Here is a 26,871-nt window from a genome sequence, read left to right as displayed (position 1 = left end):
AAACACAGACTCAGCATCGTATATCACAAGAAAATGACATGGTAAAGTTACTAAAAATCTACTCGACTACTATTCAACCAATAATCCCTTCAAGAAGAAAGTTAACTACTTATTACAGCTACATAGAACGGATAATACCCAGTATAAATGAATTGTCGACTTAACTTGGATGTCTTGATGACCCTGGTTTCTTTCTAGGCTGAATTCATGGCATTAGGATGCTGTCGGCATCGGTCCTCCTTTTTAGTGTTGCATCTTGAGCTGAGCGATGTCTTGGGGGCAAACAAATTTCCTAATGTTGGTCTTCATTGCCTCGGCTGGTTACGAACTGGTACCTCTTGATGTACACTGAAGCTTACATGAAAATATTAGTATGGATTCCCAACTCGTGGTTTCACAATTGACGTGTAATGATACGTACTTTCTTCATGAACACTATTGATGTCTGCTATGAGTGTAGATGGTCTGTTTAACTATCGAGAAATGAGACTGTTCTCCTTGTGGTGGCGAGTAACAGCTGTCAAGGTCTATAAGAGACCTCCCTGTGTAATGAGCACATGAACACCGCGTGGCAAGTAAGCAAGTGAGAAAGTCCTTGATTGTGTACACCACCTATATTCTGCACTCTGACATCCAGCGTACCTCGTGATACGATTGATGTCCTAAATTCCTCTATGTCGTAAATAACGTGTCTCATGGTTTCTTATTAATGAATTAATTTTATTTCATAATATTATTATTTATACCTTCCAAAAAATGCATTATTAAATCTTTTGTGCACACTTGTTGGAGAATCTGAAGTTTTGATATTACGAGAAGTTTTAAATGTAATGTTTCTCGTGGATGGAGAGTCCGGCAGTATTAATACATTTTTCCGTCTTTTCTTGCGGTGATAACGCTGTTCTTTACCCCTCAACAGGTTATATAAAAGAAAAAAGAAAGTCACCCCTTTGGGTTTCGCCGGTGAACACTCGGCGTGGAACACGTGACATACAGTCCCATCACATAAAATTCACTGCCAGTTACAATAGATCTAAAATGTCACAAGATATATATATATTCACACTGTGTAAAATAAGAGTTTTGGGTGTATATTGCTCAAAATTAAAATAAGAGTTGTGTTTCTGCATGGTCATGCTTGTTTTTAATTTTCCGTCATATCTGTCGGTGTGAACGCGCATCACAAAAAATGGCTGAACAGAATTTAAGGAAAATTGGATTTGTAAAGCAGGAAAATAAGGCATTACACTTTAGGCTATAAATAATTTTTATTCATGCTGAGTGATGTGCCTAAAATGTAATTCTCAAACATCTGTGTTAAGTCGTCCTATCGATAAATACTATATAACAAAAGTTATAGAGAATACAATTTCTGATCATTTATGTCTTCAATTTTACCACACCGACTATGATAACAGGTATTCATTAATGTAGACTTTTGTTTAGTTCATCGCCAACAGAAAAATATTGTTCAGTCGTGTTAACTGGTGGTGGAGGTGCCTGTCTAAAGGTGGAAAACTGCTTGGTCATCAGCCCATATCAACAAGGAAAATTGTTTAGTTGACAATCAAAATTAGAAGAACAATCGTGAAAGAACGATCTCTTGAAGCATATATCAGGAAGGAGTCATGAAATTGATGCACAAATATCACAGAGTCGGAAGAAAACTAAATGTAAAGGCCTGCAATATCGAAAGCCTATAAAATTGATCAGTATCATTACATTATGATGTGCTTTGTCTCTTTTGCTGCCACTCATATCTGATAGGTGGCATCACTGCTGCGTGCCGCATGAGCTAAGGGAGGTATCCACACGAATAGAACGGCCCGCCGGAATATTGACGGGAAGGAGCTGGAGAGTTAGATAATCTTTTTTTTTTTTTTTTGCATTCCATCCCTCTAGTTCATACATGTTCAGATAACTACTGGTTCATGACACACTGGTTTATCATAGTGTTCCAGGTATTTGATCCCTGCTGTGGGATGCTGATAAGAATGGGGAGTGCACACAATTAGTAGAAAACGGCAGAGCAGTATTCACCGCTCTCTCTGGTCTGGCCATTCCAGTTATGGAATTTTGCATTACTAGAATGCCAGTGAAATACTGTTTGTGAAAAGTGAGAAACTATGCCATTTTTCATTTGATAGAGCATTACATATGATAGCATTGATTCTAACCATGACATTCCAGTCCATTAATATTGTATTCCTGCAAGAAGACTGATGTTACTGTATGACTTATGTCAAATTCAGTTTAATATTTATTTTGGATCAGAGTCTGAGTTATTACAAAAATGTCACTCTCATTGCTGTAGTCACACATTATAGGTGGTTTCTTGACTGAAATCAAAAAGAAAACATAATAAATAACACACACAAATACTGCAAAGCTGTAAAACACAAAACAGTAACAAAATGGTCACCTTTGAGTCAGTCAGTAATATTTCTTGTGCCAGTTAAACGTCATCTGACGTGCACTGGTTCGCCCGCCATGGATCTGTGGAGTTAATCACTTTGGCCACTGGAACCATTGGTAAAATGTTCCGTTGCCAGAGCAGATAGCGCATTCTTGCGGCGAAACATTTGACTGTGGAGTTAGTTGTTTTGGCCACTGACAAATATTCAGTGATGCTACCCAACCATGTTATTACTTGCACTTGTCAAAATTTTGGAGTTAGTCAGCTTGGCTTCTGAACGCCTCATATGGCAGTCAATTGGTGGGGTTTGGTTGTGGCGAATGTCTGGTGAATGATACATGCATGGCTACAGAGTGCCCTCTGTGAAATGGATGTGGGGTGAAAATATGCAGGGTTTTTTTTCATTAAAGGGACTTGGTCTTCTTGTAATACTACAGAGCTTGCATGAGGACATTTTGATAAGCCACATGTCTGCAGTAGAAGATCGGTTGGAATATTACCGCTGTGCATTTTCGCATGAGAATGTTCCCTACCATAAAACAGGGTTTGTTTGTGACTGATTTGTGGACAACAAGGTTCCGGAAATAGATTGGCCAATCCAGAGCCCTGACCTAAATTCTATTGAACACCTGTGGGATGGACTAGAACAGCGAATTCACTGCAGATCCAAACAACCCATATCACTAAAATACTCTCTACAGTGTTGCTGGAAGAATGGTCTGTCATTATCCTAGAAACATTCCCGACAGCTGGGTAGACAGTTTGCCCCCCACAGAGTTTGAACTTTAAAAATGATCATGGGTGAGCCCTTCGATCCACCTCATTTTAATGTCCACTACTGGGCAGTATGTCCAAGGAACACTTACGAGGACAGCTTCAAGTAGGTGTTTGGATACTTTTGATCACATTGTGTGTATATTGTGGAGAGTGCTTTAAACTTCAGTTTTCAGAAGCTGCTTGGTGCAAACCTAGTTATTAATTAATTTATGCTGATCAATCTCTGTTTGTTGGGCTTGTTTCTTTTTTCTGAAAGCATCTTTTCATTCGGATTGTGTTTTTTAGTTGTCTCTTGGTAGTCTGTGTTTCATTGCCACAGTTCTATCTAACATTATATTTTGTTAGTCATACAATACTAAGAGCAAAATAATGTATAGGTGAAATTCTATGGGGAAGAAGCTGAAGATGCTGGAGGTGTAACCAAAGAGTTTTTCATGCTGTTGCTGAGAGAGATCCTAGACCCAAAGTACGGCATGTTCCGGCACTATGAAGAGACTAGAACCATCTGGTTCAGTGAGGATTCTTTTGAAGATGAAGTCATGTACTACTTAATTGGTAGGTGATTTTTGGTCATTGATGTGCTGAATTTATTGGTCATAAGATCATGTTCTTGGAAATGTAAGAATCATGAATTGTTCATTTCTCTTCATCATTAAAATTGTTGATAATGATCAAAACTTCAGTCTGCACAGCTGAAACAAGCTGTTCAGTGGTAATGTACTCTGAGTGACGTATTTGTGGACAAAGATTTTCTAAACATTTTCTCTTGCCAAGATGTCCTGAGCAGTGAGTGGGAAATCTCCTACTATACACAGATCATGGGTTAATCGGCACATGAGTGAACCAACCCTAATGCAGTGTGGGATGAAGCAAACAAGACAGGTGAGTTACTATTGACTGTGGGGTGGGTAAAGTACCTGTTACTGCTTCATTAGCAAATTCAGCCGAATTCTTGTATGTCGCATGGAAAAGTTGAACCTTTCTTTATCAAGATATGATTGCAATTATTTGGTAACATGTTGCGGTTAAAGCAATGAATTATAAGATTTAACTCCTGTGTTAATCGATCAGTACCAGCCCTATGGTGTATGTATAGTCCTGCTGCCAAGAAAGATCCTAGACCCAAAGTATGCCATGTTCCTGTCTGCTAGACCCAGTTTTGATTCTCAGCTAGTCTGTTAAGGATTGAGGGTGGAATGGGGTTTACTCAGCCTCGTGAGACTAACTGAGAAATGGCCCTACACGAGAGGCAGTGGACCTAGTCGCGGAAACCAAGAAATACGGGCCGAGTATGTCGTCACGCAGATCACATGACACACCAGTATGGGCAGGCCGTCTGGTGGGGCAGCAGTCTTCTAGCTCAAGGTAGGTAGTCAATGACCTATCTGAGCCAGAAGAGAGATTAATGGATCAGTGGTGATTGTTGTTGTTAAGGGTCAAAACTATGGGATTATCTATCCCTCACTGAGCTGAGTAGCTTAGACAGTAGAGTGCTGCCTTTCTGAGCTTAAGTTAGCAGGTTTGATCCTTGTTCAGTCTAGTAGTTAAGTGCTCAAATATGCCAGTCTCGTGTGGGTAGATTTAGTGGCAAGTAAATCAACTCCTGAGGAATGAAAACCCAGCACCTCAGTGTCTTCTGAAACCATAAAAGTAGGTAGTAGTATGTACAACCAAATAATAATACTAATAATACGTTTTTTTATACATCGACTGCGTGATAACAACCAACTTCATTTCAGTGTCTAGGTCTTGTTCTTGTTCCGGCGACTACCTGCTGGTATCTTCTGAGTCCAGCGACGAGTGCCTGTTTATGCTCTTCAGACAAAGGTCCTTTCCGTCTTCTGGCAGTCGATGCCATTTTAAAACCTTGATAGTTGTTCAAATTTATTATTATTATTATTATTATTATTATTATTATATGCGAAAAAGACCAGAAAACTGATCACGCAAAGCTCACTTAGAAGTTGTGCATTTCCTTCTTTGCCAGGCAGCCTTCAGTTTTTCTCTCATCGTGGTTCTTCGTTCTTCTGTCCACTTAGCTCCTGTCTTCTTCTTGTGGTTTCTCTCTGACTACTTCCCACTTGTTGATTTTTGTTCTGTAGTAGGTTCGGTCAGCGATGTCGGCCACTTTGATTCCTGATTTTTTTCAGGTCTTGGCGGATTTCCGTTGTCCCCCTTCAGTAGAAGTCCGCTATAGCGAGTATGGCATATAACGAGAACTCCGTTATAGCGACGACATTTTTCTGTCCCTTCAAAATTCCTATATTAAACCGTGTATCGTCCTTCAGTTATAGTGAGAACCCTATCACTGGCGCATCTGTTATTACGAGCGATTAAGCGTGCGCGATTTTTTCAGTTACTGATATTTATGCACCCCAGCGATGATATTGCATGCGATCAATTACCTTCGGCATCATTTCCTCGCTATGTGCACTAGCGATTTCTCTCGTTGACATTCGAAGGCGATGTCGGAGTTGATTAGTAATATCCGTCGACAGTTGGTCCGTAAAGAAAATTCGAAATGAAAGAGAACATATTTTCGTAATAAATGCGTAAATAACATGTCCGATAACGGTTGTTAACTCGTTAAAATTAAGGCTGACTAAACCACCGCTTAATTTCGAGGCTAAATACTGCAATTAAGAATGGGATACACCTTGAGATATGGCAGAGTGCTTAATTGATTTCAGAGGTTAGTTTATATTTTGTCACGTCTGGTTAAATTACGGAAAGTCTATTATGAAAATTTATAGCGAGAAAGGTATAATTTCCCTACTGGCGCTTGAAGTGTGTTTTTCATCATACGTATAGGCTAGTACGGTTAAGTTAGGATACGTTACGCTGTTTGAATAAGAAAACTGAAACGTTTGCAATTAAATGCTATCGATCATGTTCGGTACGGTATAGTTTTCTCACTTTGTGCATTTGCGAGCTCTCTCGTTGACATTCAAAGGCAATGTTGGAGTTTATTAGTAATACCCATTGACTGCTGTTCTCTAAAGAAATTCGAAATGAAAGAGGAAAACAGGTTTTCGTAATAAATGCGTAAATAACGTGGCCGATAGCAGTTGTTAACTCGTTAAAAATAAAGACTGAAGTAAACGATATCTTAATTTTAATGTTATATATGGAAATTAAGTAAGAATGTAATACACCTCAAGGTATGGCAGAGTACATCACTGATTTCAGAGGATATTTCATATCTTCTCGCGTCTAGTTACGGCTATTTACATGTAAATTTTTCGCGAGGAGATTATTTCTCTACATGCGTTTCAAATATGTTTTCATGATAGGCTACATATACAGTTAGGTTAGGTGACGCTATTTGAAGAAGAAAGCTGAGGTGTTTGCCACAGAAGTCTCTGGAGTGATACCGTATTTCTCCGAATCCAAGACTTTTCTTTTGCTCAGAATCTCATGCGAAAACTCGCGAGTTGCTGCATTCGCGGCCTAACAGTAAGTTAATGGATACCCCTGGCAACTACCGCGATAACCATGCTGCTTCTTTTCGCAGGCGCACAGAACTCGTTGACAATAAACGACCGCCTCTTTACTACAATTACATAAAATCAGCTTCATGGTCCATATCGCACTTCAATAGATTCACAATTAAGTATTTAATTTATTTTCCACCTAGTCGATACAATGATTGCTTAAGGCAATTTTTAATGGTCAAAAGTGGTACATGTTTCGTATATTATCAACATCTTCAGCCACATAACACTGTTTAGATGAAAAATATATAAAATTGACAAAGTAATGCTTTAGAGGAAGTGAAAATTTTAAGGACACTTCCTCTAAAGCATTACTTTGTCAATTTTATATATTTTTCATCTAAACAGTGTTATGTGGCTGAAGATGTTGATAATATACGAAACATGTACCACTTTTGACCATTAAAAATTGCCTTAAGCAATCATTGTATCGACTAGGTGGAAAATAAATTAAATACTTAATTGTGAATCTTTACTACAAATCGCTAGCCGCGACAACCGGTTGTACAGAGCCTGTGTTTCTCAAATTTGCAGAATGGCATCAAAGCATACAACCCTTCGAATTCTTAGAAAAGCTCTGGCTACGCAGTGGCAGAGTCATAACATGTCTATTGTACTTGACGCTTAGTAAAATTAAGGTTTATAGACAGCAGGAATATTTTCATGATGGATAGTTGTATTGTAAAGATACGTGGAAAAGGTATTGCCGGCAAATTTTCAATGGGTTTTAGTCGATATTATGATGCCAATTATAAGTTAATGTTTATTAAACGCACGGAAATATAGAATAATTGTGCAGCCGCAAGTAAATACGGCGTAGGCCTAACTAAAGCCAATATTTGGCGTTAGCGTGAAGACAGAGAGCTAAAAAAATGCGTACTGTACAAAAAATGCATTCAGTGGGCCGCAACAAGGACGCTTTAAAGAAGTCGAAGATGAAATTGTGAGGTATGTGCACGAAAAACGCAAGGATGGAATGGCCATACCGTCACGCAATAAACTCGTTCGTTGACTTACAATGTTTGCGATTAGGCCAATACATCGCTAGCCGCTGAATTTGGCCGAACCCAACAAGCGAGACGTGCGTGTAGCGGCAGCCAGTTATATCTGACGCTGCATAAAAGTAACAGTTTTATAGACAGCAAGAATAATTTCCTAATGGATCGTTGTATTGTAGAGATGTACGGAATAGGTATTGCCGGAAAATTTTCAACGAGTTCTCTTCGGTATTATGATGCCAATGTTGAGTTAATGGTCTGTAAACCCACGGAAATAAATAATTGTGCAGCCACCAAAAATAAAGAAATATGGCGTGACGAAAGTCAATGTTCGGCTTCTAAAAATAGTCTAAAAATACGTAGGCCTATTGTAAGACAAGGCATTCATATGATTTTACAAACTTCTTTTTGAGCCTGATTTAAATTTTTTGAAGGAAAAAGTGTGGTTCATCTTGGATTCGGAGATTACGGTACTATATTTTTTTCAGAATGAAATTAAACCTACACTTTCACGTTGTATCGGATTACGAAAAATAACAAACAAGTAAGCCGTAGTGTGGATATCATCTACGGAAACGCAAGTTTTGAACAAACTGATTGCCGTTTCATACCGATTTTAAAGTGTATGAAGGGTTTTCCGACTTTTATACAAAAATCGGATATAACGACAATCCGTTATAGCGAGTAAATTTTTCGCTGTTATGAATTCTCGCTATAACGGACTTCTACTGTATTTGTTTTGATGTTTTCTGTTGCCTCAACTAAGATTCTTGTCAGTCTGTTTTCTGGAAGGTGTTTGATGTGTCCGTAAAATCTCAGGCGTCTTTTTCTGTTAACGGCCGCAAGGTTTGAGAGCTCCTCGATTTTTGTACGAGATTGCAGTCTGTATCCTTCGTCAGTCAGTTTTGGGCCAAGAATTTTTCTGATGATTTTACGTTCCTCTTTCAGGATGTCCTTCGAGTACTGTTTTCCTGTGGAGATCCAGTGTTTCACTCGCATATGGTATTTCAGGTTTGATCACAGTATTGTAATGTCGAATTTTGGTGAAGATTGAAAGGCATTTTTTGTTGTAAATGTTTTGCGTTCGGCCGAGGGCTCTCTTCATTTTGTGGATGCAGACCTCGAGAGCCTTCTCTTCTTTTCCTGTTGGTACTATAATTTCTCCGAGATATCGGAACTCGGTTACTTTTTCGATTGTGCCAAATTTCGTGTTCAAATTCTGGAGGCTGCAGTGGTTGCACACGACCTTGGTTTTTGAGAAGGAGATTTGTAGGCCGAATTTTTCTGAGCATTTCATGAGGGTTTCGTTTTGGCTGATTGCCTGTTGTTCGTTGGTTGCGAGGATCGCGACATCATCTGCGAAAGCGAGACAGGAGATTTTTACAGGTTTTCTTGTCATACTTAATGGTTGCCAATTTCCTTGAGCTTTTAGAGCTTGTTCCCATTCTCTCATGATTTTGTCCATTACTGTGTTAAAGAGTAGTGGGGAAAGTCCATCTTCTTGTTGGACACCCGTTTTTATCTGAAATTTTTCAGACATATTTCCCATGAATTTTACTTGGGAGGTTGTGTTGGTGAGAGTTAGTCTGATGATTTTTTTTTGAGTCTTGTTGTCCAGTCCGTATTCACTCAGTTTTTGGAAGAGGGATTGCCGGTCAATGGAGTCGAATGCTTTCTGGAAGTCCACGAACGTGCAGATTGTGGGTTGTTTTCTTGTGTGTCTTAGTTTCAAGATGGTTTTCAGGTTGAGTATCTGTTCTGCACAGGATCTATGGGGCCTGAAGCTCGCTTGGTATTCGCCTATGAGTGATTCTAGTTGTGTTCTTTGGAGGAGGACTGCGGAGAGGATTTTGTATGCGACCTGCACCAGGGAAATTCCCCTGTAATTGTTCACATCTGTTCGGTCACCTTTTTTGTGAAGTGGAACGAGGAGGGCGTTTGTCCAATTTTCTGGTAGTTTTTCCGTTGTCCAAATTTCTTGTATGATTTGTATGAGTTCTTGGAGAGAATTCTTTCATAGATGTTTAAGAAGCTCTGCTACCATGCCGTCATCACCGGATCCCTTGTTGTTTTTCAGTCGTATGTGTCGGTGTATTTCCTCTTGTGTAGGTGGGGTTGAGTCTGTATTTTGGTTCGGGTGGGGTTTAAGTGGAAACCTTTCCGTTGGTTCTGGGCAGTTAAGTAGTGACTCGAAGTATTTCGTGTGTTCCTTGGTGTTTTCGTCATCTGTGAGTGCCACATTTCCCTTTTGTTTTCTGAAGCAGAGGTTCTTGGGTGTGTACCCATTTAATCTGTTGCGGAAGACGCTGTAAAAATCTCTGGTGTTGTGGTTACGGAAGTCCTGTTCGGCCGACTTAAGTTGGTCCTCAAGGTAATTCCTCTTGGTTTGTCTGATGAGTTTAGAGGTCTGTGTGCGGACTTTGCGGAATTTTTCTTCGTTTTCAGGTGTACTGTTGCTGATGAACTGTATGCGTTTTTTTCTATTCGATATGGCTTGGTCACATTCGGTGTTCCAAAACGGGTGTCTGCTCTTTTTCTGTAGTGGGATTTGCTCTGATGCACTCTTCATGATTTTGTCATGGAATTCGTTCCAAGTTTTGGCTGGGATTTTTTCCCACGTTTCCCTGAGATTTGATGATTTTATTTGTGCTGTGTCCAATTACTTGCTTGCCTTGGATTTCTGATAGAAGCGTTTTGGGGTAAATTTCACTTTGATTCTCGTTAGATGATGGTCCGAGTCAATGTTGGCTCCTTTGCGGACTTGAACGTTGTGTACTTCTTTTTGTGCTAGGAAGGAGATGGCGACATGATTGATCTGGTGTTTGCCGCAGCAGGCGTTGGATGATTCCCATGTGAAGAGCTTATTGGGGTTTTTCCGTAGGGATGTTGACATGATTTTCAGGTCGTGTTGTTGACAGAGCTCGATGAGGCGTTTGCCATTTTTGTTGGTCTTTTCGTGTGCTGAGAATCTTCCTGCGGTTTTTGTGTAGCACTTTTCTTTACCAATTTTACCGTTATATCGCCAAGGAGAATGATTGTGTCTTTTTCAGGTATTTTTATGAGTATAGTTTCAAGTTTGTTCCAGAAGTTTTCTGTTTGTTTCTGATCTTTGCAGTCGTTGGTGGGTGCATGGTCATTTACAAAGGTGTAGTGGCAATTTGCACAGCGAAGTCGCAAGGTCATTAGTCTGTTTATGGGTGTGATATTTTCTACGGAATTCACAATCATTTTGTGTACGAAAAAGGCCTTACCTAACATTGGTGTGGCTTTTCCTACTGTTCGTGTAGTTTTGCTCTTGAAAATGCGGTAGTTACCATATTCTGATGTCTCCGACTTTGTGAGTCTGGTCTCTTGTACGGCGAGTAGCTGGATTTTTTTGCTAATCTAATTCCGATGTTAATCTGAGAAGTTTGCCTACGTGTAGGAGTGTGTTTATGTTTAGCGTGCTGATGTAGAAGGGCATTTTAGTGGGAAGTTTGCCAAAGAGCTCCGACGCTCTCTTTCGTGTCAGCCTGGCTCCTCCAGAATCCGAGTGGCCGGTTGGCGCCTTCGTTTTCAGTTGGCGGGTGGATTGGTTACCACCTGGATTAATGTTGTTCTTACTTGCATGAATCATAATGTGCTTGTTCTCAAGTGATTGGGTCGATCCCGAGGGATTGGAGTACAATCAGGTGAGTGAGTTCTTGAAGGTTTTCTGAGGCAGTCGCTCCGACTCGGAATACAGAAACTGACCAGTTGCCGCACCAAATAGGTGAACAGACGCTACTGGATTTATTATTATCCTATGCCGTTCGCCATCTAGTGGCTCTTCCGCCTTTAGGGGCAGTTTCCCACCCCAAGGGCAAGAGAGTGCCCTGAACCTCTACCCGCTTATCCGCCCTCCGAAGAGGGTGTTGGCACTTGGTAGAGGAGGACCACTTATACCGGTGGTCACTCGGTTTGTGGACGCAGTTTAACATCATGCCCGGGACATCATTATTATTATTATTATTATTATTATTATTATTATTATTATTATTATTATTATTATTATTATTATTATTATATCTGGGCGTAACGGTCCAGACAACAGCACACTCATTCAGAATTCACACAACGCAACGAGCAGCTGCCACATACATACTAACATACGGAATAGAGATAACATGGGAAAAGTTAAGCTATAAAAACCTAATACGAATGGAAAAAGTGAAAGCCAGATTCTTGAAAGCAGCCCTCGGAATTTCAAGGTACACTAAGTCAAGACTAGCGTACGAACTCGCGAGAGAAACATTTCTAATAGAGGACCTGAGATGGATATTCAGTCTGCCCTGTACAGACAACTGGAAGAAACTGCTGTTAGAGAGGGAGAAAAAAAGGAGATATGGCCAGAGTTCTACTCTTCAGAGGCCATGATGAACAGAACATGGACCGGCACAAACCAGGAGCTGAGACATTTTGTAAATTCCATGGTAGTCCATGGCTACCATCACAAAATCTGTAGGTCGAAGACATACCACGACCCGGACTCAATGTGCATATGTGAACTCTGTGGTAAACATTGTGACCGATATCATGTACTGTTGTGTAAAAATCGTGTGAAATCAATCATAGACCTCTGTATTGATTAACTTGTGCGCCATAAAGTTTATATATTATTATTATTATTATTATTATTATTATTATTATTATTATTATTATTATTATTATTATTATCATCCTCGTAACAGAAAGCCTAGGAGAAATAGAAAGAATTAAGACCAGTGTTAGAAAGGAGAGAGCCAACAGGAATGTGAACATGATTTGTTCTCTGAGACCAGTAGCATTGTCAGATTGTCAGGTTCAGAAGAGAAAAAGATTTGACTAAGATTGTCAGATATTAGACTCGGCTAGAACTCTGGTCAAGTTGAGTGCTTCTGGAGGAGAAAGAGGAAGATTTCCATTGGTAAAAAGAGGGGTTGAAGTTTAGAATACAGGAAAATTAATGGCACTCGAAGCTTCTCAAACCTTATAGCGTTGGGATTGGTAGAGGAGGAATTAACTAAGGGAGGTCAAATAGAACAGATAAAGGAAAAGAGCCTGGCTATGGTGGAAGTAATACCAGACATCTGGAGCCCCATACTAACCACAACTAGAAGTTGTGACCCCCTGAAAGATTGTTATCTTTCATTTGCAAACCAGAACATGATACTGGGAGACATTTTGTAGTGGATCTCCAGGGATTATTCAGAATGTGAAGGAGTGGCGTAACTTCAGAGAGGCAATCTAGTATGAGGAAACTCGCCATTGACTGTTTTGATAGAGCTGTCCCACAATGGACTGTGCAGGAATTTGGCATGATAATACAGAGTTGTGATAAATTTCTGTTATTCAACGAACACTTGTTGTCAACAAATGCTATGCTGCTCTTGCAGTATTCAATATGTTAGTTGCAGCCCCACACCCTCCAGCTGACTGAGTACGCAGCACTTTCCTTCCGTGGTTCAACTCGTGGTCTGTGTATAGTAAGTGAGGCAGATACATAAAAAAGAGATCATAGTCTATTTATTGGCACTATTAAATGAGCCATTGTCTGACAAAATTTTCTTGTACACCAGGTATAGTATTGTGTGTTCAAAATATGATTGCTCTCGGTCATGTCAGGAACTACTGCTTGTTTGTGACTGGTGTTCCATCATTCGACATTGTCACCAGGTGCAGTAGTGTGTTAAATCTATGACTGCTCAGTTAGTCGGTCAATTCTTGGTGATACAGTTATTCCTTTTACTCAAATGGCATTAGCCCCTGCTTGATCAGCACACATTCTATTCTGTTTTCTTCCTATTGTTTTGGCATTTATAGCTCTTGCTATTTCTTCTCTAAAATTCAACATAATCATGTCCTGTTGGTAATGTGATGAGTGATGACTTTACTTGGTCCACTGACATGCGTGCTGCTTGCCCCACTGTCATCTACCAACTACATTGAACAAACACTAATGCCACTTCACCCAAGTGCAACCATATTTTGTAAATGTTATACCTCTGAAAATTTGTTCTAGTCTATGTCGAATGGGAAGAATTTTGGTTTCATGTTGAAACCTTCCTTGAAACTTTGTGGCATAACCAATGTGCATTAAGTAACCATATGCAAAAAAATATTGCTGCCTATTTCCACTGCAGGGCCCCTAAAGTGAAGCTGGAACCCTACGTAGCCATACAGTTAAACTGCACAGCTGGATGCCTCCCGTTACTGATGAGCACAGTGAGAGCTGTACAGTCGAACCTGTAGCGACTAGTATCACTTTCCCATTGCTTATATGCATAATTCAGGGGTTTATTTCAGAGCCTTGCAGTGGAAACAAACAGCTAATGTTTTGCATATGGTCTATGTGTAGCACATTGGTTACCAAAGTTTCAAGGTAGATTTTTGCATGAAGGGTATGACACTTCTGTCACAATTGTCCAACCAAGTGGCTGCTATGTTGTTGCATAGTAACATCTGCCCAGTGTCTTGTGCTCCGCAGAAAGTTGTTTCACTGCATTAAATGTCACTTGCACCAGTCACAGAAACAACCGCAGATTCCCATTTGAGTTGGACTACAGTTTGTTTTTTATTGCCGTATTTACGCGAATAATTCCCGCATATTTTTTAAAAAAATTTTGAAGCACGAAATTGGGGTGCGGGTTTTATTTGCATCAAAGATGCCAACACGCTCCTGGCTCACCTAGTTTTCGAGGCTGAGTGTACAGTAATGCTTTGTGCATCCGTAGATGGAATAAAACTGTCCCCATATGTCATATTTAAACGGAAAACGATTCAGACTTTTAATTCTAAACTTAGTTCACAGTTTTTCAAAGTACTGTAGTACCGTATTTTACAGAGTAATTTAAATTCAAAATTTCTCCGCGTCACGATAGAACACATCTTCCAGAACGTGCAGAGGTAGCTTTCCGCACTTTCGCACACTTCGGTGTGTGTATAGAGTGGTGATATCGTAATTCTTTTGTATTCAGCATTTTAAGGAACGCCACAATGTCACATAGCAGGCAGTACGCAGAAAAGCAGAATCCGTGAAAACTGGTGAGGGTTGGCATTTCTGAATTACAAGATGGCCGTTAATTTGAAATCACGTAATTGGAAGTCCTATTTTTGTATTACTAAGACTTTGAATCAACGAGATTTTACTGTATCGCAAAACTAACATCATATTTTGCCGGTGTGTCTATTTCAAGTGTTTACATTGCACGAAAAAAATGTCCTTATACAGTTGTTTAACACTTGTATAGTTATACAGTGAATAAACCCTGTATACGCGTTGTATATTTTTCTTACCAATAAATGTGGTATACGCATATTATTACTATACAGCACGCATACACTTGTTCCAAGTCGTAGGAATCTCTTCCTGCAGTTCACTGACGTATTTCGCAAGTTCACCACCTTTATGATTGCTTCTGCTTGTTATCTACGAGCAAAACTTTCCGGAAAGTCGCGCACTAGCGCGGCATATCGAAAAGGCAGTGGCAACACAAAGTGAGACAGCTGGAAATTGGCTTATATTGATATCAACATTTCTTCAGCTTGCTTGTGTAATGAGCGCCATGAAAGAAATGGAAAAGCTTAAGAAGAAATTATGAACTCCTAACTGGGATAGTACGGAAAACATAAGCAATTGTAATTGAATCGGTGTGTTGAAAGGGGTACACATTCCAAAAGCCTTACTTTTCAGGAGAAAGGAAAAACCGTTTTGTAGCTAAAAGAGAGGTTTGATAAAAAAAAGTTTCTATTATGCAATTATACATTATTATTATTATACTGCATATTCAACTACAAAGTATGGAAATCATATTACGTACGGTTTTTAAGGTATACCATTTTTTCTATTAAGGAATATGTCCCTTTTTATACTCAAAATTGAGAAAGATCTTTGTAGAGGCAGACAATGTATAATAAACCCATAATTTCAAAAGTCTATTAAGCAGTAACACATTAAAAATTCACCCAACCATAATTTCTTTTATAGTTATTCATTGTCATTCTGTCTCTTTACAAGTGTTCTACGAAAATTTCTAGCCTCCAAAACCCCTAAACAGTGTATGTCTTCTATGTTTAAAATATCGTGAAGATCATCAACGTTATCGTCCATTCCTTCAATGTTGAATGGATAAGTCGAATATTTCACTATGATTGTATTACTGCAGACAGTAAATACCGCGAAAATAATTGCTCACTCGTTTCCTTTTCCGCTACTCGCTGCTGTACAATGTTTATACAAGGGTCCTGGTCTGTATAAGCAATTCACTGAATAACTATAACAGATGTATACACAGGAGGTTTATACACAGTTTATTAGTAACGAGTTTCACATATACGGTGTATAAACCTTTCGTAAAAGTTATACACCGTTTATTAGTAAGACGGTAAAAAGAGACCACGTGTGAGAAGTGTTTTAGATGAACATCGGAATGCACTAGTGTATCTGTTTCAAGTGTTTACATTGCACGAAAAAAATTATCTACCCCCAAGTAAAAAGAGACTGCGTGAGAAGTGTTTTAGACATGGTGAGTGACGAATTTGTAAGTAATTTAGGAGAGGATTCTAGTGATGCAAGAGACAACGAATCTTCCCATCTACAGGGAATCGAGCCTATTGTTGCAAGTACAGATTAATGAAATACCTGTCATGTAAGTAGGCCTACTTGCTCATTTTCATGGAAAATATATTTCATAACAGTGATGATGTATTTTTATCATTTCAGGCAAAGCAGCTATATCCGTAAATTTACATGTTCTTATTTGTGTAAAGATCATGTGGACCTTGCGGAGTCTTACGAAATGTTTGTTTATGCCTACGTTACTCTTTCGATGGAAGGAATTTTAGTTCATTTACAATTTTTTTTTTTTTTCAAAATGGGCCTTCCTAAAATGAGGGTGCGGGCATTATTTGATGGTGGGGATTATTTGGCTAAATACGGTAATTTATTACTAGGTTATAGAGCTAAGTATTTCAGAAAAAATTTTATTATGAATTTTTAACATTTTAATTTTTTTCAATACTTTTTACTTGCATAGAATGTTGAGCTTAAATTACAGTACATCCACTGCGTACATCTTAACATAGTTCAGATGTTTTCATTACAAGTCTAATAAAACATTGCATAGACTTTACATGTCTTGTAAAATGTGTAGCTTTTTGTGAGTCTTAGTTTGAAATAATATGCCATGTCATTGGACTAGTTTGCATACACTGAGCAAGCAACAAGTAGTATGGGAGGAAAATAACAGAACATACTACTGCAATCCAAAATAGTATGTGTCTGGAGAATTCTTTCAGACAGGAAGATGGTTGGATGGTGTTATGTACAAGATGCTTCATTTAAGATTATTAAATATGCAATTGAGAGGTTTACTGCAAGTACCTTGTAACCCTGATTAGGGGCTTTTTCATTTTCCTTCATCATTGTCGCCTACTATATCGGGTGGTCCACCAGCCACTTGCGATCCAGATTTATTCATCCCGTCACATTTACTACATTTCTGAAAAACATTGGTCCCTCTTCCTAAACCTGGGTAATATAACGAGTTGTGTCTTTACGGGCTAGAAGACAGCAGGAATTGTGAGCGCCACTATTAATTTGTTATGGGTACCTCGAATGAACCCGTAAAATGAGTACAGATACTTAGAACACAAACTTTAAAACAGGAGGTAGACGCACAGACCGGGAGCACGGTACTGTATAGGCTGGGAATTGGCTACAGTAGGTCAAGTGTCGCAGTAGCCCACATGGCAAGCGGGTGGGGAGATATGTGATAGTGGACAGTGCTCGAAGTAGTAGGTTCGAATCCCACATCAGAATTTTTCTTTTAACAGCCAGTTGCGGGGAATGTGGTAAGGTTGCATACTTGATAGTCTCCAAGGACTGATTTGTTTATATTACCGAGCTCGATAGCTGCAGTCGCTTAAGTGCGGCCAGTATCCAGTATTCGGGAGATAGTAGGTTCGAACCCCACTGTCGGCAGCCCTGAAAATGGTTTTCCGTGGTTTCCCATTTTCACACCAGGCAAATGCTGTGGCTGTACCTTAATTAAGGCCACGGTCGCTTCCTTCCCACTCCTAGCCCTTCCCTGTCCCATCGTCGCCCTAAGACCTGTCTGTGTCGGTGCGACGTAAAGCAACTAGCAAAAAAAAAAAAAAATGTTTATTTGACCCTATAAAAGGCTGTATGTATCGTTGCATTGGGTATTATTGGACATTATAATTTACTCATTCGGAACAAATATTTCAGGTTCCCTACAGGAATCAACATCATCATCTGATGGCCAGGCAGGCATCAATTTTTGAAAATGAGATAAAGTCTCTCATAGTGCATTGGCACTGCCGGTGGCTGCAAGTAGCCTACGCAGTGGCATCCATGGTATGCACTAGCCATGCATCTTGGTAGGTGTGCTATTTACCAGCTGATGAGCCCAACTTAGCACACTGGGGCGAAACGCTGGCAACCATGAATGAGTTAGCTGAAAGATTTATAATGTCCAATAACGGACCAACTATATCTGTATAAATAAAATCGTAATGACCGTGTGTCTGTACATTGGCTATTTTGGCAAAATTTCCATACAGTTATCCGTTTCACGTGTAATAATGACCAAGTATTGACTATGTTGACATTAAACAAATATTTTTTTAAAAATTATATGTAATAATAATGACCATCCGCATCATTTTTAGCTTTGGTGTCTGTTTGTCCATAACTTGAAAAGTACTGGATATATTTCTACCATAATTCATATTTAGAATCCACCTGTCCTTGGGTAGGTTTTTATGGCCATTATTGCTTCTAAATCCCTGAATTGACTAGGGCTTTATACGAAACCGAAACCATGATTTTGCACTCCTATAAAATATACACAACCGAACTTAATGCAAATATACCTGCTTTAATGGAGATTAATTTCTAAATTTTTTTCTCATATGCATCATTTGGATACGAGGATTAATAAGGGAGATAAAATTAACGGACCGTTTTTCAGTACAAGTCCCACCGGACTTAACACGAGCGGGAGCGTGTAAAGCCTATTTCTTATAACTTGAAAACTACTGGAGATATTTCAACCAAACTTCATATTTAGCATCCACCTGTCCAAAGGTAGGTTTTTAGATCCATACCATGTCAAATTCCCAAAATGGACTTGGGGTTTATTGGAACCACAACAGTGATTTTACTCTCCTATAATATATACAACACCAGCCTAACTGGAAATTGACCAGTCTTCATTGAAATCCATTTCAAAACTTTTTTTCTCATGTCAATTTTCTCCAGGTACTTACAGGGGTTAGACAAGGCTGTAATCTTTCACCTTTGCTGTTCGTAGTTTACATGGATCATCTGCTGAAAAGTATAAAATGGCAGGGAGGATTTCAGTTAGGTGGAAATGTGGTAAGCAGTCTGGCCTATGCTGATTACTTGGTCTTAATGGCAGATTGTGCCGAAAGCCTGCAGTCTAATGTTTTGGAACTTGAAAATAGGTGCAATGAGTATAGTATGAAAATTAGCATCTCGAAGACTAAATTGATGTCAGTAAGTAAGAAATTCAACAAAATTGAATGTCAGATTGGGGATACAAAGCTAGAACAGGTTGATAATTTCAAGTATTTAAGTTGTGTGTTCTCCCAGGATGGTAATATAGTAAGTGTCGTAAAGCTAATGCAGTGAGCTCGCAACTGTGATCAACAGTATTCTGTAAGAAGGAAGTCAGCTCCCAGATGAAACTATCTTTACATCGGGCTGTTTTCAGACCAATTTTGCTTTACCGGAGCGAAAGCTGGGTGGACTAAGGATATCTTATTCATAAGTTAGAAGTAACAGACTTGAAAGTAGCAAGAATGACTGCTGGTACAAACAGGTGGGAACAATGGCAGGAGGGTACTCAGAATGAGGATATAAAGGCTAATTTAGGAATGAACTCGATGGATGAAGCTGTACGCATAATCCGGCTTCGGTGGTCATGTGAGGCGAATGGAGGAGGATAGGTTACCTAGGAGAATAATGGACTCTGCTATGGAGGGTAAGAGAAGTAGAGGTAGACAAAGGCGATGATGGTTAGACTCGGTTTCTAACGATTTAAATATAAGAGGTATAGAACTAAATGAGGCCACAACACTAGTTGCAAATCGAGGATTGTGGCTACATTTAGTAAATTCACAGAGGCTTGCAGACTGAACGCTGAAAGGCATAACAGTCTATAATGATAATGCATGTAATGTATGTATGTCAGTTTTTTCAACAGGAGGAATAATAAGTGAGATATCACAAACGGTCGGTTTTGCAGGCTAAGTCCAGCGGACATAGCCCAAAAGGTGTTGTACGTGGAGCAGATTCCTTATCTATCTATATAAATAAAATTGTAACAACCGTATGTCTGTGCATTGACTATTATGGTGAAATTTTCGTACAGCTATCCATTTAAGGGGTAATAATGACCATCTGCATATTTTTTAGATATAGTTTCCTGAACGTCCCAAATTTTACCGCCCTCGCCCAAAATCAAGATTGCGGCACAATCTGCCAGACGAGCCAGAAATTTGAAATTAGGCGAAATTGTATGATTTAGCCTGTAACCGATGGAAAACTTCCAAGATCTTAAAATTTTTCACCTTTTATCCTCGAAGATTATCGAAATATGGAGGCAATTTTAATGACGGTGCAGACCTTCGTTTCGAGGTATTTTGCGGCTAAACGGTCAGTCGTATTAGAAAACGGGTGGCCCGATCTCAGTTCAATTTGGAGTGATCTACAACTTTGGTTCTATGACGTTTCGTCATGTCTCCTTTTTTGTCTCAATTTCTTGATTATACCTACATTTTGCTCTTCATACACGTATAATTCGTAATTCAAATCACTTATATGAAAGATAGAATTATCTAATTCTACATGAATATTGGCCCATGCAGTATTCATACATGAGCCAAATTCTATGTATGTAGCTGTCACATTCGTACGCAAAAGTAATGCACTGTGAGACAACCTTACGAAAATATCACCCTATTCAACATTCCTAACACAATTTTACCCATAAATAGACGAGACAGGAGAAAATATCTTGAGACCAGCCATTTAGACCGCTAAATGAGGCGTCTTATAGTACAATCCGTTTGTCGATATGATGTATCATTTAGCAGCAGTTAATCTGTAAAAGAAGGTTTGCAATATTGTATACATGCGCGTAGTTTGTATGTCGATCTAAATATATATTTATTGAAGTCTATTTGTAGCGACGTAGAAATGGTGTTTTTGCATTATAATTAATATTTTACATCGATATTGACTCTCAGCAGGATGGTGTCTGCTATTGTAATCAATAATCTCCACATTGACTTTGACTGGCAGTAGGAATGGGATCCTTCTCCAACTTCTTTGCGACTAGCCTTAGTAAGGAGGGACTACCATTGTAATTAATAATTCCCTTCTCGATTTGACTGGCAGAACTCAATGGAGCACGCAGTTATGTTCAAAACTCCCCTAACCGATTTTGTTTGGAAGTAGGCAAGTGTGCCTGCCATTAGAAACAAATTTACCCCTCTAAAATGTGACTGGCATTAGGCATAGTTGCCCTGCTATTGTAATAGAAGCTTTCTAACTCGGTGGAACTGCCATTAAGAAAAGGGGCCTGTCATTATAATAACACAGCACAACTCAATTTTTACTGGCAGTAGGGAAGGTGCCTGCTATTATAATAAAAACTCCTCAGATGTAATCTGTCTCGAAGCAGGAGAAGGCGCCTGCCATTGTAACGAAAACTTCCCAAATCGATTGTGACGGCGCAGTAGGTAATGGAGCCTCCTATTATATTGAAACCTTTCCTACTCAGTTGTGAATGGCGGTAGGCAAGTGAGCCAGCTGTTATCATTACAACTCCGCAAGTCACACCTTACATTAGAAACAACGTATGGGAATCTCCCCCTGCTGTTTCTGGATAATGCTTAAGAGGCATGCAGTTTGAAAAGATCTTATTCACTGCATGTACAGTAATTTACTTCGATAACCATATACAATGTAGGATACCGTAGCAAAGCACGGGAACATTTTGCTAGTTGGTATTATAAATTTACTCATTCGGAACAAGTATTTCAGGTTTTCTGTGGGAATCAACATCTTTATCATCTGATGGCCAGGCAGGGAACAATTTTTGAAAATGAGACATAGTGTCTCATAGTGCATTGGCACTGCCGGTGGCTCCAAGTAGTCTATGCAGTGGCCTACACAGTATGCACTAGCCATGCGTCTTGGTAGGTGTGCTATTCACCAACTGTTGAGTCCAACTAGGTACACTGGGGCGAAACGCTGGCAACCAGGAATGAGTTAGCTGGAAAATTTATGATGTCTAATAACGGCCCAACTATATTTGTATCACTCACAAAAGATATGAGCTTTATGTACTCTCACTTTCTATAATTTTATTAAGTAAAACAACCTTTTCTCTCCAATTATGCATGTTTTGTCTTTCTGATATTTGGAAAAGTAAAGTCATGTTCAACCATATTAAGTAATCTTAGATAAGGATAATGTCCTCACAGCCAATCAGTATTATCAAATACTTATTATGTATTTAAGCAGACATGATTTTATTTGTTTGTAGGCTTCCACAGTGTCTAACTCTTTTGATCATCTACTTAGCATAATTCAGTCATATATCAAAAACACTTTACACTCTAAATGAAATAATAAAATCAAGTTAAAACAAATTAAATTTTCATGTGAAATGCTATTTTAATTAGAAATTAAATTAAAGTAACAATTAAATTAGACTTAAAAATTTAAATCAACAAATGGATAATTAATTGCATATCGTATCAAGATTCAATACTCGCACTTCTAACGATAATAATAGGAATTCCTTGTGGCTGTTGTTAGCCTGGTGCAGCCCTTGTAAGGCAGACCCTCGAACGAGGGTGGGTGCCATCTGCCGTGTAAAAGACTCTGTGTGTTATTGAGTTGGGCGGGTGGTAGTATGTGTGGTAATGAAATGGCGTATGGCTTTTAGTGCTGGGAGTGTCAAGTTCGGCTCGCCAGGTACAGGTCGTTCGATTTGACATCCGTAGGCGACCTGCGCGAGGATGAAATGATGATGAAGACGACACATACACCCAGCCCCAGTGCCAGTAAAATTAACCAATGATGTTTAAAATTCCTGACCCTGCCGGGAATCGAACCCGGGACCCCTGTGACCAAAGGCCAGCACGCTAACCATTTAGCCATGGAGCCGGACGTATGTGTGGTGTGAGAGTTGCAGTGATGTTGGGGACAGCACAAACACCCAGACCCTAAGTTAGGAGAATTAACCATTTAATATTAGTTTCCACAACCCGGCCAGGAATCAAATCCGGGGCTCTCTGAACTGAAGAACTCGACGCTGACCTTTCAGCCATGGAGCCATATACTTCTAGGGATGATAGAAGAGAATTAATGAGATTTAAAAAAATTAAATAACCATAGGTTGGAAATCAATAGCTGAAGCACATTTTGAGATGGTTGAGAATAAATCTATTACCTGACAATTTAATTGTAATATTTTACAAAAACTGTTCAAAAATGACTCCTCCTGATGCAATATATGCTCTGCAGTGACTTGCCATTGCGTGTCGTACATGTTCAAAGACTGTAGATATGTGTCGTAGAAATTACACGGCTACAAACACCCGAGTGACGACCTCTTCCTTGGATACAGTCAGTGTCATTCACTCTCTCACCCTGTATTTACTGTCTATGCATTGAAACAGAATACTTCCTATGGTTTCATCCAAGAGTATTATTAGGGTCTTAAATTGTTGATGGTATTTTATTGCTACAAGTCCACAACATTGTTAAGGAATTACATGGTTAATATTATTTACAAATTAATTCACAATAGAATTTGCTTCTGGTCTGTTGAATAATGAAGGTTTGTTACCACTGAATGCTGAAGAGCATGCAGTGTTGAAATGTCAGTCGTATTGTATACATTCTCACAACCATACCCTTATTGAAACAGAATATTATGCAGTCTTCGAGGTTAAGTTTAATGATATTTTCAAACAGTTGTTGAATTTAGTTAAACATATTATTTTGAGTATCAAAAGTTGATTTTGAGGCCTGTTCACATTTTTCTAGAAGATAAGGTTCAACTTATCTGTTCCATCATTAATTCGTTGTTTGAGCTGATTGCTGTTCTTTAATTCAGGGGTGATTTTCTTATATCTCTAAATAATACCGATATAAATGGTCCGTTACTGGACATTATAAATTTTCCAGCTAACTCATTCCTGGTTGCCAGCGTTTCATGCGCTAGGGGTGGAAACCTGGCCGGTATGCCTCCACAGTATGCACTAGCCATGCATCTTGGTAGGTGTGCTCCAATAACGGACTATTTATATTGGTATTATAAATTTACTCATTCAGGACAAATATTTCAGATTCCCTATGGGAATTAACATCTATATCATATGTTTCTAAAAAGCTGACCTAGGAAAATTCATTACAAGAAGAGGCAACATTTTAGAGCTGTGCTTCGTGGAGCATTAGAATCACTCTTACATGATGAATACATGCAGTATTGCAGCATACTCTTTATTGAGAAAGCATCATAGCAAATAACCAGAACCCTCAAGAAGCAAAATATACCCATCAGCTTCTCACCATGAACTAACTGGGTCAGATTCTACCACGCGCAGTCAGTACACCAGATAACTTCAAACAGACTGGTGTATATAAAATCACCTGCAAAAAAATATGAATGTTTTTACATTGGACAAACCGGCAGAGGGTTGGACATCAGATTTCAAGAACGCTCAGCTTGGCTACATAAGTATAATAAATCAGCAATTGCTACACACCTACCGGAGACAGGTCATGAAGTACCAGATATACAGAATTCTCTCACCATTTTACACACACATCGAAAAGGGATCAAACTGAACATTTTAGAAACTAGAAAATTATAGATGTCAACATATGCTCATGATAAAATAGAAAATTATTTAAAAACAATCTTCAGCTTTAACAGCAACTGTGTATTTCTGAAACAACACACACTTACAATTGACTCAACATAGGAGTGGCTCCAGTATATTTATAATGTATGTAGCTCCTGTCATAAATGCTATATTTAAAATTCTTTGGAAACCGTTATATGTCAGGTAGAATAACGATGCCTATCGCCATTCACCACCTGATGATGGAGCACGGTGTCTGAAATGCATTGTGAAGTGAATTGTTTAATAAAATTTCAAAGTGACTGGTAATGGTGTATTTATTCTTTCATTTCTTATTTGTATGATTGAATTATTCTAATGTAAAAGTAGTTGATCTGAAAAGTGTGTACTGAAGAAGCTTTTAAACCAGGCAAAACATGTCTGCTTAAATAAATAATGTCTTTGTCTTCTCCCTAGCATTTATCCTCTGTAATTGCAGGGTTCGCTTTCCATCTCCTCTGATCCTTGGCGTCAACTGGAGTAATGCGCACCAAGCACATGTCCTCCCTTAGTGCATGAAGCCATCTCTTTCTTGGCCATCCCCATGCTCAACAGCCCTTGGGGTTCAAATCTAGTGCCACTTTCGCAACTGACGTACTACTGCTACACTGTACATGACCATACCATCTCAGATGAGTGTTCCGCATTTTGTCAGTAATTGGAGCCACTCTAAATGCCACTCTTGACATCCTGGTTCCTTACGTGGTCAAGTTCACTGAGTTCCAGAGGCCATCGAAGCATCCTCATTTACATGACATGGAGTGATTGTTCGTGTCTTTTTATGAATGACCAGGTTTCCACCCCATATAGTGCTACAGGACAAATAAATAATAAGTACTTCATAGTATCGATTAACTGTTGACGTGTACACGTGCTTCATTGACTACCAAATAGCTTGCAATTGCGCATCTCATGCAAAACTTGTGCTGAGATTTTAAAAAACTGCTGGTGTTGATGCTGGTGATCTATATATCATTACTTAGCTCTACTGGAACCAAACAGCAGAGATCAAAATAGAGGGAGCCACAGCTGTGGACATAACAGAGAGGCATGTCAGGGTTGTAATCCTTTCCCTTCTGCCTTTAACATCTGCTCTGAGACTGTATACACAAAAGCTGTTGAAGATGTAAACCTAGGCATCAGGATCAATGGCATTGTACTTAATAACTTCCACTTTGCTGATGATACAGTTGTGTTAATCTTGTGAGATTCTCTATTAAAAAAAACTCCACCTTTCTTCTTCTTCTTCTTCTTCTTCTTCTTCTTCTTCTTCGTGATTTGAATGGGCCTACTTTGGACTACACTTGTTCAACTGTTGGGCTTTGATCTTTGTCCAGTATTGGCGCATTTTCTGCCAGTGTAACTCCTTTCTTTCATCTGTCCAGGGGGTACCTTTCTTCCAGGGTTTTTCCTGAAATCCACGTACTTCCTTCAGGGTACATCGTACAGACCGTCTGTCTTGAAGATCTGATTTTAATGTCCTTCTCAATTTCTGTCAGCCAAGTTTTACAGATCTTCTTGTTCTGCCAGAAGATGAACAGGTGATTTGTCAGTCTTTTGGAAGGCAGTCTTACTATATGGTCACAGAAGGGTACTTACTCTCCTTTTCCTAGCACAATCAGAGCGCCTCTCTAAGTGTTCGTAGAGCTCAGAATTATGCTGTCTATGGAATTCCTCATCTTCTTTTACCGGACCTAAGATCTTCCTGAGAATTCTCCTCTCCTTGACTTACACTTTCTCCATCAGACCTCTTTGGTTCAATGAAAGACACTCCATGGCATAGAGAGCTGCTAGTTGTATGAGTGATGCGTAGTGTTTCAGTTTCAGATTGCGTCATAGGCACTTTTTGTTATAAGTATTCTTTGTCAGTCGATAGGCCAGTTCCACCTTTACAATACTGATATATTGTTTATATTTTTCAAGTCAACATTAATAATTATCGGGACATGTTTCATCCATTAGTGTGGACATCTTCAGCCAATTTTACACAAAATAAATTAACAGTATAACAAGGACATTACAAACACATCAAAAATTTAAATATGTTTTGGATTCCGAATGCGTCAATATAAAATAAGACATGTTTAAAGAAATGTCGAAGGGAGTTTTTTATGAGAATCACACAAGATTATACTATCGACATTACAGGCTTTAACATGTAATTTATTTCATGCAACAGTTGTGTTAACCAGTAGCCATACTAATCTTCAAATGATTG

At 39.0% G+C, this 26,871-nt stretch overlaps 1 protein-coding gene across 4 annotated transcripts in view; it reads left to right on the top strand.

Annotated features, from left to right (window-relative positions):
• Herc4 (HECT and RLD domain containing E3 ubiquitin ligase 4) overlaps positions 1 to 26,871 on the top strand; it is a 362,042-nt gene that overhangs the window by 261,521 nt on the left and 73,650 nt on the right. For all 4 annotated transcript variants that reach the window (XM_067152418.2, XM_067152419.2, XM_067152417.2 and 1 more), the window contains exon 17: positions 3,571 to 3,748. In XM_067152418.2, the coding sequence (XP_067008519.1) occupies positions 3,571 to 3,748 (178 nt within the window). The remainder of the gene's footprint in view (positions 1 to 3,570; positions 3,749 to 26,871) is intronic.

Source organism: Anabrus simplex, chromosome 8, assembly GCF_040414725.1.
Source record: "Anabrus simplex isolate iqAnaSimp1 chromosome 8, ASM4041472v1, whole genome shotgun sequence".
Classification (NCBI taxonomy): domain Eukaryota; kingdom Metazoa; phylum Arthropoda; class Insecta; order Orthoptera; family Tettigoniidae; genus Anabrus; species Anabrus simplex.
This window is presented reverse-complemented; position numbering and strand designations above follow the sequence as displayed.